Source organism: Rhinatrema bivittatum, chromosome 8 (genome assembly GCF_901001135.1).
Source record: "Rhinatrema bivittatum chromosome 8, aRhiBiv1.1, whole genome shotgun sequence".
Lineage (NCBI taxonomy): Eukaryota > Metazoa > Chordata > Amphibia > Gymnophiona > Rhinatrematidae > Rhinatrema > Rhinatrema bivittatum.
Genome location: NC_042622.1, coordinates 230,738,472 through 230,752,307, shown reverse-complemented (window position 1 = coordinate 230,752,307; position 13,836 = coordinate 230,738,472). Strand labels below are relative to the sequence as shown.

Sequence of the window (13,836 nt, the reverse complement as noted above, 5' to 3'; positions counted from 1 at the left end):
TGATTGCCCCTGAGGGCTCCCGCTGAGCTGCCTTTTCAGCATCCGAGTGCTTGTACTAATATCCCTCCATTACCCCCCTTCAGAGGAGAGTTCTGGGAGGGTTGGCTGGGATTATCTCGAACAAGCCAATACATTCATTATACTATTTAACACAGCGGTTGTTACATACATATATAGGTTTTTTTTTGGGTTCTTTTTTTAAAGAACGCAGTCGATAGCTTGAACATACAAAAACATTAATAATCTTCCCTTCTTTTCAGCCCCCCCCCCCTACGGATATCGCCTTCCTTTCTACTTTCCATCTAACTTACAAGCAAACTTAAGGGCTGGACGTTTCTAGCAGTTCCCCTTGTGCAGATGTATCACTGAGAGAGAGAGAGAGAGATGGGGGCAATCGGCAGGAAGCAGGTTTGCCATTCCCCAGCCGACTCCTGCCCTACAGGGACGCGCTCTTCTTTTACGAGGCCACTCGGACATCGGAGACATTTGTGAAAGGGTCCGAAAGGGCAAACCTCCCCGCCCCCAGGACATTTCAGCGTGCGCTGGGTGCAAAATCAAATAAAGTACAGGCCTTGTAAAAAAAAATAAATATTATATATATATATATATATATATATATATATAAAACCCCCTTATAAAGAAAGAACCAGCACTAAAAAAGGAAATGAAAGAATGATGAATGAATGACAAACATGGGTAAATGGAATGCTTTGCACGATATGAAAGCAAAATGGAAGGAGGCAACGAAAACGAAGCAACCCCTAAAGCATGACAGCGCCACGAGCCACGGTTTTATGACTCTAGGGGTAAGAGAGAGTCCTAGTTTTAAACGATCCCGTAAAGGGGTTAAGGAGCAGCTTTAGGTAATGAGATTCGTTGCCTTCCTGCAGCAAACTCCCAGTTACAAAATGGAAAGTATGTTCATTCTGAGGGGTAAATTTCAAAGCCAAGTAAACGCATAAAACACTGGTTTATGGACTTAAATGACTCCTTACAAAATCGCAAGAGGTTCCTGCATATAAAAACGTGCGCATAACCAGATTTTCCACTTGTTTTCATACGCTCAGAAGAGAGGCAATCCCGGGGAGGGAGTCGGGGCGAAGCTGGGATTCGCGCACATATTTTTGATTTTTAAGAGGGTAATATTCAGCAGGATTCCTGAGCATAAACTTCGGTTTATGCCCGTAAATCGACTTCTAGAACTCATGAGGGGAGGGGGGGGGTGTCTGTGCGACGAAAAATACGTGCATATAACCCGTAGCCAGAATTGATTTTTTGGATGGGCACAAGGCTAACATGGGTGGGCTGTAGGCATGCAGGTCTGAGACTTACTAGTTGTATTCTTATTGATAAATAATGCCATATACTGCACCCTACAATGGCTTTCTAAGTAGTTTGCAACAACCATTATGCATCATGCATGAAACTTTAAAACATTATACCTCAATTATTTTAAACACTTACCAGCATTAAAATTCCTTATTAATCTGAATTTATTTTATATTTATTGCAGTTTGTAAATGCACAAGTATAGAAAACAATCAGATCCAATCATGTAATAAAACAAAAATTAATGTATTATTTCATGAATCCTCTTTTCAGAAAGCCAGAAATCATCATAACTACAATAAAATATAATTAATCATCAGAACAGGTGCAGAGCAGAGCTAGGACAATTCACATTACAACCAACATGAAAAACAAAATACAAATTCTGGTGCCACCTCAGGAAAAATTATCCCTCTACTGCTATTTTGTGAAGTAACACAAACTCCCGCAAAAAAAGAGGCATCTAGAACCTTGCCATACAGTCACAGCACTGACTCTCAGTATTCAAATAACAGCAACCTTATGGAAAAGCAGCAATGCAAATACTACACCAGGCCCTAGAACATTAATACATCACTTACTGGAATAACAGAACAAGCTGGACTACTACTACAGAGAAACTACACGCTGCATTTCAGTCACACACAGGCAAAACAGATTCCAACCCTTACCTAATATAGAAATAAGAGACTACAAATTAGAAACAGAAACATGCAGATAAAACCAAAATAGAAAGCCTGAGAAACATAAGTCTCTGAACAGTGAATACTGAAGAAAGAGCAAAATACAAAAATATAAGAAATGCACATTCCCAAAGATGACATATTTAAATTGCTAATTATCTACAAAAAATTATGTTGTACCTTTGAGGATAATTGCTATGGTTTTTTTGTAGATAATTAACAATTTGAGGAAGTGAGCCATTATTCTAAACAAATATATTTAAATTGCTAACATCTCAAAATATATATATATTTTTTTTACCTTTGTTGTCTGAACTTTGTATTTTTCTATCAGTTGGTCCTGGTCTCTCTTTCCTATTTTTTCCCTTGTCACTCATTTTTTAATTTCTTTTCAGTGTCTCTCTTCTACTACTGCCTTCTTCCCTTCCACACACACACACACACACACATGCTTTCTCTCACAGACTCCCTCACACACTCAAGCTCTCACTCTCATATGTTCTCCCCCCACACACACAAGCTCACATTCTCTGCAGACACATACACAAGCTCTCACCTTCTTACCCCTCCCCAGGCTCTCATTCTCATGCACACACATATACATTCAAGCTCCCATTCTCACCCACATACACAAACCCAGGCTCCCATTCTCACCCACACACACAAACCCAGGCTCCCATTCTCACCCACACATACACACACTCAAGCTCCCATTCTCACCCACACATATACACATTCAAGCTCCCATTCTCACTCACACATTCAAGCACCCATTCTCACCCACAAATTCAAGTTCCCATTCTCATCCACATTTACACACATTAAAGCACACAATCTCACCCACATTCAAGCTCCCATTCTCACCCACACATACACACATTCAAGTACCTATTCTCACCCACATTCAAGCTCCCATTCTCACCCACACATACACACATTCAAGCTCCCATTCTCACCCACACATACATTCAAGCACCCATTCTCACCCACACATTCAAGCTCCCATTCTCACTCATACACATATTCAAGCTTCCATTCTCACCCCCACACAAACCCAGGCTCCTATTCTCACCCACACACAAACCCAGGCTCCCATTCTCACCCACATATACATTCAAGCTCCCATTCTCATTCACACATACACACATTCAAGCATCCATTCTCATCCACACACACACACACATTAAAGCACCCAATCTCACCCACATTCAAGCTCCCATTCTCACTCACACATACACACATTCAAGTACCTATTCTCACCCACATTCAAGCTCCCATTCTCATCCACATATACATTCAAGCACCCATTCTCACCCACACATTCAAGCTCCCATTCTCACCCACACATACACACATTCAAGCACCTATTCTCACCCACACATTCAAGCTTCCATTCTCACCCACACATACACACATTCAAGCACCTATTCTCTCCCACTTTCAAGCTCCCATTCTCACCCACACACATTCAAGCACCTATTCTCTCCCACTTTCAAGCTCCCATTCTCACCCACACATACACACATTCAAGTACCTATTCTCACCCACATTCAAGCTCCCATTCTCACCCACATATACATTCAAGCACCCATTCTCACCCACACATTCAAGCTCCCATTCTCACCCACACATACACACATTCAAGCACCCATTCTCACCCACATTCAAGCTCCCATTCTCACCCACACATACACACATTCAAGCACCTATTCTCACCCACATTCAAGCTCCCATTCTCACCCACACATACATTCAAGCACCCAGTCTCACCCACACATTCAAGCTCCCATTCTCACCCACACATTCAAGCACCCATTCTCACTCACATACACATATTCAAGCTTCCATTCTCACCCCCACACAAACCCAGGCTCCTATTGTTATCCATACATACACATACGCATTCAAGCCCACGCACAGCTCTCCCCCTCCCCAAAGCAGGAAGATCAGTTGGCCTCTCCTGCTGCTGCCGGCCTCCTGCTATCTTTGGGCTGTATGGCCCACCGATCTTCCTGCTTGGGGAGAGGGAGCAGAAGCTGTGCGCAGCGCTTCCGCTCCCCCCCCCAAGCAGGAAGATCGGTGGGCCGTACGGCAGCAGAAGCCATGGGCCACCGGCTGAGCCTATACAGTCACCGACTTCTGCTGCTGGCCCACCGCTTCCCCATGTGTGCTGCTCCGTTACCGTGCAAATGCACAGAATGGCACACCTGGTCACGCCAGGCCTGGGTCCTCCTCTTTGCCATCATGGGGATGGGATCCCGTGACTGCCTTTTAGTTCCAGTGCTTCTCTTCCAGTTTCAGTTGGGTGGGCCTGGGTCCAAATTGGGTGGGCAACTGCCCATCCAGGCTCACCCGTGGCTATGCCACTGCATATAACTCGATTTCATACAGTTTTCCCTGCACTGCGGAACTATGGTGGGAAAATACACGCAAACATTTGATTTTTGAAAATATGGGTATAAATGTTCAAGTTGAGGATAGTCTGCTAAAGGCAGATGAAAATTATCTTAAAAAATATACAAATAAATTAATCCACAGGAGTTATGTGCTGCAATGAGCAAGTGTAATTTTGTGTGGGGTATTTTTGAGATAATTATGTGTATAGTTTCCCTTTGAAAATTGGCATAATTTATGTGCTTTGCCATTGTATAAAATACATGGGGGTGTTATAAAATTACTCTATTTTTATGGTATATTTATATATTCTAATGCAGGGGTGGGCAACTTGAGGCCTGGAGGATGTGAATACAAATCTATCTCATGCATATTTATTAGGGATATCCTGAATACCTGACTTGGTGGCACTAGAGAACGGTAGTTGCCCCTATTTTAATGTTATTGAGGTTAAGATACCTTAATCTATGCTACTTGCATGGCAGATAACAAGTAAAACACAATTGAGCATCAGGACACCCACTGACAGCCAGTTTCAGAGTTAGGGCTATCAACTGGCACCACATTTTCAGCATTGGCTGGCCCAGTCCTGGTCCTGGACTTACCCTGTGCAGCCCTTGGACTTCCCTGAGAATAACAGGAGCTTCAAGTCCCCACACACAGTTGTGGGTGGGGGTGGGTAAACTCAAGACTGGATCAACCTGACCTGTAAAAAAAAAATGGCCTGATGGTTAACCCCTTCCTGGATTGCAGCCAGGAAACAGCAGCAGCAGCAGGCAATGGAGGAGAAGCCAGTGAGCCAGCAGCTTTGGTTCCTGATCACAGATGCAGCTGTAAATAGATCTGACGGGAGCCGCTATTGATTTTCTTTGTCACAGAGCTGTAATTAGATTGATCTGGGAAAAGGCAGATTGTGCTGCATCAGTAAGTAACCAAACAAAAGGAGAAAACAAAAACAAATCCTCAAACTACTGCTGGATCTTTCTCAATAAAAGACAATGCCCCCCTGATTTCTCTGACTTGTCTGTGCCTCGCTGTGTGTCTTTTCAGACTGGTCAGTTTCTACCTTGTGCAGTACAGCTGACCCAGTAGCAAAGAGCAGAGGCTGAAACTAATGAACTGGGCCAAAAGTAGCAGCTGCAGTCCAATCTTTTACGCTCCATTCTCTGTTTGTATGGGGGCTGCAGTTCCCCAATAACAGCCTGTTCAGTGGGGGAGGGGGAGGAGAGTGGTCATCATACAAGGAGGTTTTGTGAAACATGCGGCAGCCCTACAGGGGCTTCCAGGTACAAACAAGCAGCAGTGTTATACATCAGTCCCCAACATTTGAATACTTTTAAAGTGCAGGTGCCATGACCTGAACAAAAACCGCAATGGGAAGTTCACACAAATTTGCATAGGTTGGCAGTGCCTCTTGGACCAGGTTCCCAAAGCTGGTAACATCCAAGGACTTGCTGGGAGGTCAGGAGGCATGTCCCATGCCATTCCTAATATATTACTTATAAATCAGACTCTGTAAAAGGACTGGGTATATTTTGACTGTGATTGCTGATCATGCTGAATTAAAATCATCCTAGTCAAACTATGATCAGAGACAGTTCTTTTTATAATAACTGAGCAAATGTTCTAGAAGATTGATTGGCGTGGATGATCATAGCCATGCTCTGCATTAATCATTTGTATCCTTTTCTTTTCAATGTCTTAGCCTGCAAGCGCAAGGAGCAAGAACAGCAGAAGGACCGCAACTTGCAGCCCAAGAAGCAGCGCTTGGTCTTCACCGACCTTCAGCGTCGCACCTTGATCGCCATCTTCAAGGAGAACAAGCGCCCTTCTAAGGAGATGCAGATCACCATCTCCCAACAGCTGGGCTTGGAACTCAACACTGTCAGCAACTTCTTCATGAATGCCCGCCGGCGGTGCATGAACCGCTGGCAAGAGGACCCTGGTGCCAATCCCGGCCTGCCCTCTTCATCCACAAGCACTTTTTCCAAGGCATGAGGTTTGGTTCCCTCTAACAACCTATAGTGACAATAACAACAACAACAACAACCCACCGCTATCCCTACTAAAAAACACGTCTAAAGTAACCTAATAAACCAACACCAGGGCAGGCTAGTGGAGGCTTATGAAACAACCACAAGGAAACAAACACATTGTACAAGCATGTTGTGTGTCACCGGTCCTACTTTGGCATTTTCTATGCATTGGCCCGAACATCAAGAAACTTACATTGGAAGGATCCTGTTTGTGAGACCAACTTCTTCCTTCTCTGAGGACTGAAGAAGCTCAAGGTACAATGGCTCTTCAGCTTATTGCAAAAGGCTTCTTTCCCTTCTAAAAGAAATATCAAGGAAGGATATTATTGGAACCATGGAGAAGAGCTGAAAGCTCTGCTAAAAACAAAACTCACTCAAGCCCAAGACAAATATGATCCCTTTTAACTTCTGGTTACTAGAAAATTATACATTTAGGAAAAATAGGTATTCAGGTGCCACCCACAGTACCAACTCTGATTCTGACACCAAACAGAATAGTCATTTTCAGAATTTGTACTTTTCTAAGATTTTTATGAGACAGCAAGAATAGCAGCTAAAGTAGTGAATTCTAAATTATATCTGGAAGGAAATAAATAAATTATATATATATATATGATTTGCCAGGTACTTCCAGATGACCAGAACTGGCCACTTTGTAGACAGGGTGCTAGGTTGGCTGGATTATTGGTGTGACTTAGCCTGGCATTTCTTATGTCTCTATGTATCTATTTATCCACACACACACACACACAAGAGAACATCATCCTTCTTTCTAACAAACTCCTTCAACACAAATCGTATTTATAACAAATTAGAATCTTGTGCTACAAAATAAATCTTGGGCATTATGGCTTCCATTCTACAACGTTCTGAGCAGCAGAAATGGGAGATATTTGGCTTTTAGTTTCATGATGCAAAAAAAAAGAGAAGATATTCCAGCCCTAGTTCGGAGGGTATTTGCCTCTGTCCCATAGAGGTTTATCCCGGGAAATATTTCTTCACACTGTTGAATTTTGCAGCATGGGGGCCAAAACGTATCATAATCAAATTAAGCAACAATAACTTGTCTTTATAGAAAAAGAGAACACACTTATTGGCTGCCAGCCCTTTTCTTGTAATCAAGGATGGCTGTGTGTGTATGTGTGTGTATATCTAAAAAATATAGGTATAGATAAAGATATTTGAAAAAGTAGAGACGTTGAAGGGCCTGTTCATAAGTGTCTCCTGTTCTCAATGATACTGAGTGTCAGTAGAACAGGGAACGATCTGGCAGGAACAGTACAAGTGACATTTTAGAATGGAAAAAAATGAGTACATACCACAGCCCTTATAATTATAAAAATACAAGAATCCAGGCTAAGACATTCCGCTTAAGAGCAAATATCCCACAACAGTTTTCTTTCTAGAAAAGATGAAGGCCATCTAACTAGCGCCTAAAAAGAACTCACTGCTGCCACCAAATCTAGTCAGCGGTTACACGCCAACTGCACAAAACTTTCAGGCAAAAGGAAACAGGCTCCATTTAAAATAAAGCAAAAAAAAAAAAGAAAACCAAATCTATTCCAGGTTCTCAAATAAATTCAAAGCCAAAGAAAAGTAGAAGATGTGGAGACAGGCAATGCCATGCAAACCTCGCACCTCCAAGGCTGGATGGAAAGGACCAAATGGTTGGTTGGGAGAGAGAGAAGTTGCCCCATTGCCACTTCAGTTTAAAGCGGGTCTAATAAGCACATTCAAATCGGGTATAAAAAGAACAAAAAATAACTAAAAAGGATTTTGAAAAGAAGGGCGTAAAATAAAGGGCAAAACAGGCTTCCGTTCCATCCCTTGCTCACTTCAGCAATCGCACTATGGCCTATGGAAAAAAAGGCAGAGTCTAAGAGAAGAATCCTGGATGGGCCATGAGTTTGAGAAGACTTGTTTATTTCTCCAAGAACTATGTTTATTCTGCTTTTCTAGCCTCTTTTCATCTCTGCTACCAAAGAACCGAGAAACAGCAGACCAAAGCGACACAACACAGGTTCAAAAGAAGTCAGAAAGCAATCATCAACGCAAGCAAGAAGTGAGAATCTCAACAAGTGGCAACACGTTTTTTAATGTGAGAGGATGGTCATGGGTTTTTATTTATTTATTTTTTTTTTTTTGTGCCAATAACAACTGCCTTAATGCTAATCACAGAAAATGGGATTGTGGATCAATATAACAGTTCGTTTGCGCTCTCTCATTCTGAAAGTAACTTCTGTGCCATAAGTAGAAACGCAAATCACAAGGGCCAGAAACACTGAAGCAGATAAAACATCTTTCAAAACCTCCTTGCAAAGGTTCACGTGTTCCTGGCTGTTCAGGAGCACCTCCTGGTGGTAGGGGAGGATCAGGATCCCCCCCTCCCCTCCTAAATTTCAGGTGGGGAGGAGGGGCAGAAACCACAGTGGACACTCTTTAAAATGATGCGGGTAATAGAAGTACCATCTCAGAGGTGTGTATTCAAAAAAAAAATAAATTAAAAATATAAACGGTTTCTATTCACTTTAAGGATAAAAATGTTTGTGCAACAGTTAGGCACCTTGTTGAAAAGCATATATATATATATATATATATATATATATATATATACATATATATATATATATATAAAAATACCTATATCAAAAAATTTAAAAATAAATGAGAAGGAGAAAGAAGAAAAACCCTTCACTTGAAAGAGAGACGTTGTACTTTAAACAAAAACCCAACCGCTCTGTGTTGGACTACAAGACATTGTAACATACAGAACTTCTAGTGATGAGGTTTGATTCTCCCCCAAAAAAGGGTGACAATGAAACGATATGTCCTAACCACTACTAGAGAAAGAGAAAAGAAATGGAAAATGGAAGGCGGGATTGTGTGTTTTTGCCAAAAAAAAAGAAAAAACAAACCAAAAATGGTTTCCCCCCTCCGAGTTTCTTCTTATCGTCTTGTTGTGATGGTGATGCTGATGGATTCTCAGACCAGACCTAGTAGTATCTATATTTCTATCTGGGGAAGTGAAGGACATTTTGCTCAATTGCTTCCCTAAGCTCCAAATAAGGACATTTTGAGACATTTCTAGTGAGAACCCTCATGAAAAAGGCTACCTCACTTGAGTTTTCAATTTGTGATTTAAAAAAAAAAAAAAAAAATCACGTCTAATACCAAAGATTTCCTCCCACTTGCCCGGTCTGTGCTGGAAGTGCATTTTCCCACTCCCTTTGTGACAGGTACATGCATACCTCTCCTCGCCCCTCTTGATCCACCCTTACCTTTGTTTGAAGCTCCCCTCTGCCCCTTTCCCTCATACCCCCATGCCCTGTTTTCAAAGGGTCTCCTGTATTCTGTGCCTAGGGCAAATCAAGGCCTTTTGAAAACAAGAGGGCCCTCCTGAGCCCGTAAAGAAGAGAAGAGAGGTTGGTAGCTGATACTGGACGAGTGCCTTTTTTCTTGTACCAAAGGTGTGACCATTTGGAAAACTTCTATGCTTTATCCTTTAGACTTATGATAATACCTCAGTTCTTAGGGTCCTTTCCTTCTTGTAGCATTTGGGTATTGGAGCAGTAGAGCTAAATCAGATTTCTCCAGAGAAGGGCCTACAGTTTTGTTCGTAAGGGTGCATCACTTTCCAGTATTCCAGTTTTTTGTCCTAAAAAAAATATGCGATCCGCCCCCAGTTTCTCAGGCATCCCTTTCAGTAAGGTCGAGTAGCTTGGGGAGAGGGCCATGGGGTAATAAGATGGCAATATTATTTTGTCAACCTTCCACAGAAGAGTCTTAGAGGCCCTACCTCTGTTAAAAGAGCTACAAATCTACTTCATATAAACTGCAGTGAGCAGTGAGCATGGAACTTTGAATTCTGACTTATCCACCAGTAGACAAAAGGCCACTAAGAAGACCAAAGGTCCATCAGGGTCAGCTCTCTTTTAATTGCCTAATAGCTGGTAATCGAACTCAGCGCATTCTGCTTTATAAACCTGGCATTTCACTGCATGCAGTAGAAAAGAGTTTGAAGAGTGTCGGGAACAATGCTAACTGGTTCACCCCTGTTCCCATTCCCCATCAACCAACCTCCCATTGAATGAGCTGCTTCTAGTTTTATTCTTCATTTTCCTTTGCCTGGACAAAGGTTAAACGCAGCAATTAAACCCTTGGTGTAGAAGTTACCGTTCTTTTAAAAGAGATCACATGGACCTACCATAGGCAGGACAATGGCCACCCAGTTCCTCCTGTTTGATACTTTTGACTGTTACCTTGTTCACATGCTCCCTCTGCTGCTGTACTCCTACAAGGCCTTTTGCAAGCTATTCTTTTTAATGAAAGGTGAGTCTCTGCACTCCTTTTCATATTTGCCAGCCTTTTGTAAGCTAATGGTGTATTCAGATGTGTAAGTAGAAAATTAAGGGTGCAGGAATAGAAAAAAGACCCATATGGCCTGTCTAGTCCATCCACACCAATTACTCAGCTCTACAAACCCTACCACTCCCTCAGAGATCTCCTGTGCTTATCCCATGCTTTCTTGAATTCAGATACTGTTCTTGCTCATCTACTTTCCTTTGACTACCCCTTTCACCATCATCTCATGACCCCTCATTCCAGAGCCTCCTTTCTATTAAGAGGCCTGTCTCCTGTGTGGAGATATTTAAATGTCTCTATCATATCTCGCCTATCCCGCCTTTTCTCTAACATACACATACTTAGAGCATTAAAGTTTGTCCCCATATGCTTGAGAATGGAGATCAAATACAAGAAGGGAGCTGCACTGAATGATTTCCTCAAGATCATTCAGGTTTTAATAAAAATAAACTTGTTCAGAGGTATAAACTCATTGCTGTGGTCAGGAGGTAAATATGACCTTCAAGACCAGGAATGAGACTGGGCAGGCAAGGTGAACCTTATACTCTATCTGCTTTCCTATTCCATATTTCTAAGGCAATGATGCCATCAGTCCTTGACTCTGGAAGCCACACCACAGCCAAGTAGTCATATTTATTAACCTCAGGGGACAAAGGTTCCACTACCACTCTCCTGCTTGCTTCATATTTGCATACATTCATACATCTGATCCTTATTAGTAAAACTAAAGGCTCTGCTTATCAAGGGTTCCAGCCTATTCCACAGTCATGACCAGATTCATTCTTATTAGGGAGTAAGGGTCATGTCACCCTGCAGTCTGGTATTATTTGTCTGCAAGCTGGTCTTCATTTACGCATAGGTTTATCATACCGCTCTATCTCAAGGAGGCGGGGAAGCAGGCTCGGCCCGCCCTAATTTTGCCCCATTCCACGTGGCGAGACGAAGTTCTGATTTTTCCAGTTGATTTCTCTAAGAATAACAGGTCCTACTTCCCTAGACACGGATATGAGGCAAAACCAGGACCGGCTTAGTTTGACACCACCTTCCCCCCCCCCCCCCCCCCATCCTCTCCTTGACCGGGAGCTAAATTAATGGATGGGGAGCCTGTGAGCCAAGTGGTACTCAAGCCCAATTCTTACCGGCACGTGAGAGGCCCAGCTCCCAGCATAACGTGAGGCCCCCACTCGTGTCGGCACCCTCCAAGTCAGGTCATTGTAATAGTCGGCACCTTTGGCCGTCCGAGCTCAGACTGTTCCACCAAGTTTTGTCCCGGACTCTTCTGCTCGATACCCAACTGTTTCACTTGATACCAAAGAAAATACCAAAGATATCACTCCACCGTAGGGAAAGAATGGTTCCTCTTTCAGCACAGACCTCTCAAGCCTTTGACAATGTTGTCTGAAATACCTCAAGATATTTAATGTATAGTTTATGTGATAAAATTAGCTAGTTTTTGGAACTTGTGACTTGAAGCTTTATACTGTTAAATTATAAGGTTTTTTTTTTTGCAGATATTTGGCATGTTCTATTTCTTTGATGCATTCAATGGGAGACATACTGAATGTTCAAGGCGTTGAAAGCTGGCTAGTTTAAGAGAGACACACACATAAAAAAAAAAGGAAGTGAGAGAGAGAGAGAGGGACCCATGGAGTTTACAGTTTTCATACTTAAAAAAAGAAGAAGAAAAAAAGTCCTTTTAAAATACGTTTTGTTCCGTCGTGTTTAATTTTACCTGATGTGTTATATACGACAGTATTTATTATGTGTTACGTGTTTCAAATTGTAATTTAAAAAATAGCAAAAAAAAAAAAAAAAGACAAAATGGATTTCTGATTTATGCATGAAAAAAAAATGTACTCTTTCCTGAACTAATGTAATAATTTGTCTTTGACAGGGTGAGGGAGGGGGAGGGAGAGAGACAAGTCATTTCCAACCACATGGTTTCAGTGGAATAGGAGTCGTGCATGAGACATGTTTTCTTCATCACCCGATCGTGGGGGCTTTCTCTTTTGTTGTTTTCTGCATTTGTATATATTAATAATGTGTTGTAACAACACTAAAGCACTGGGAGATGCCCGACATTAGCTGGCACAGGAGGAAAAGGACAGGTGTCAGAGGGAGCTTCAGTGATTATACGTAAGGTAATACAAGGGCTTTAAAAAAAAAAATCTGTTACAGACTTGTGCACAGAGTCTTACGAAACCTGTACTTTAATATTCATTTCCCTGAAATGTGCTTTCTCCCCTATACTGTTGTGTCTGCGGAAATTGTGAGTAAAAACAGGCCAGGAGGCGGAGGAAATGAAGGGAAGAGAGGGATGGGGGGGGGGGGGGGGGGAGAGGGGGAACAGAGAGAATCTAATGCTACATCTTCAGGGGATTATTTTTAAAGCTCTGGTGTTACAAAGGGAAAGAAATAGATAAAGGAAGAGGAATAACCAATGGATGTGGTCTCTCGTGTGAGTGGGAGAGTCCAGAAAGGGGAAGGACTGAAGTGTCCGCAAAAAAAAACCTTGCTTAATGAGTACTAGAGCGGGGGTTGGGGGGAGGGGTGTCTCGAACTCTGGTCTGCCAGGGCTGCAAACTGGTCTGGTGTTCTGGATATCCCTGATGAATACGCATGAGTCTGGTTTGTACACATTTGAGGCAGTGGGCCTGAAAATCAATCTCATGAACATTCTTTATAGGCATCCTGAAAACCCGACAAGTTTTTTGGCCCTCAAGGACTGGAGTGTAAGACCCCTGCTCTAGAGTTGTCAGGTCACTTTTAGAAAGGGGGGGGTAGGTTACCACTTAAAGCCAGCCCAAGGCGAAAGAAGATTGAATTAATTTTAACTGAGTGTAAAACCAGACAAAACCATAGCCAGTGTCTCCCTGTGTACAACATGGTCTTTTTAACCAATCTACTTTTCTTCTTTTGGTTTATTCACCGAGTATCAAAATCACAAGTGTCTTTGTTCAGAGGAGAGACAATCAGCCACAACAACTCCTCCTTTCACTTGGTCAGGTATGACCTGGTGCTCTCCAAGACAA

The 13,836-nt window shown here is 42.3% G+C and overlaps 1 protein-coding gene across 1 annotated transcript in view; it reads left to right on the top strand.

Annotated features, from left to right (window-relative positions):
- The window catches only part of ONECUT3 (one cut homeobox 3), a 50,787-nt gene extending 42,749 nt beyond the window's left edge, over positions 1 to 8,038 (top strand). The window contains exon 2 of the mRNA XM_029614395.1: positions 6,112 to 8,038. Coding sequence (XP_029470255.1) covers positions 6,112 to 6,404 — 293 coding nt within the window. The 3' untranslated portion in view covers positions 6,405 to 8,038. The remainder of the gene's footprint in view (positions 1 to 6,111) is intronic.
- Positions 8,039 to 13,836: the final 5,798 nt, after the last annotated feature.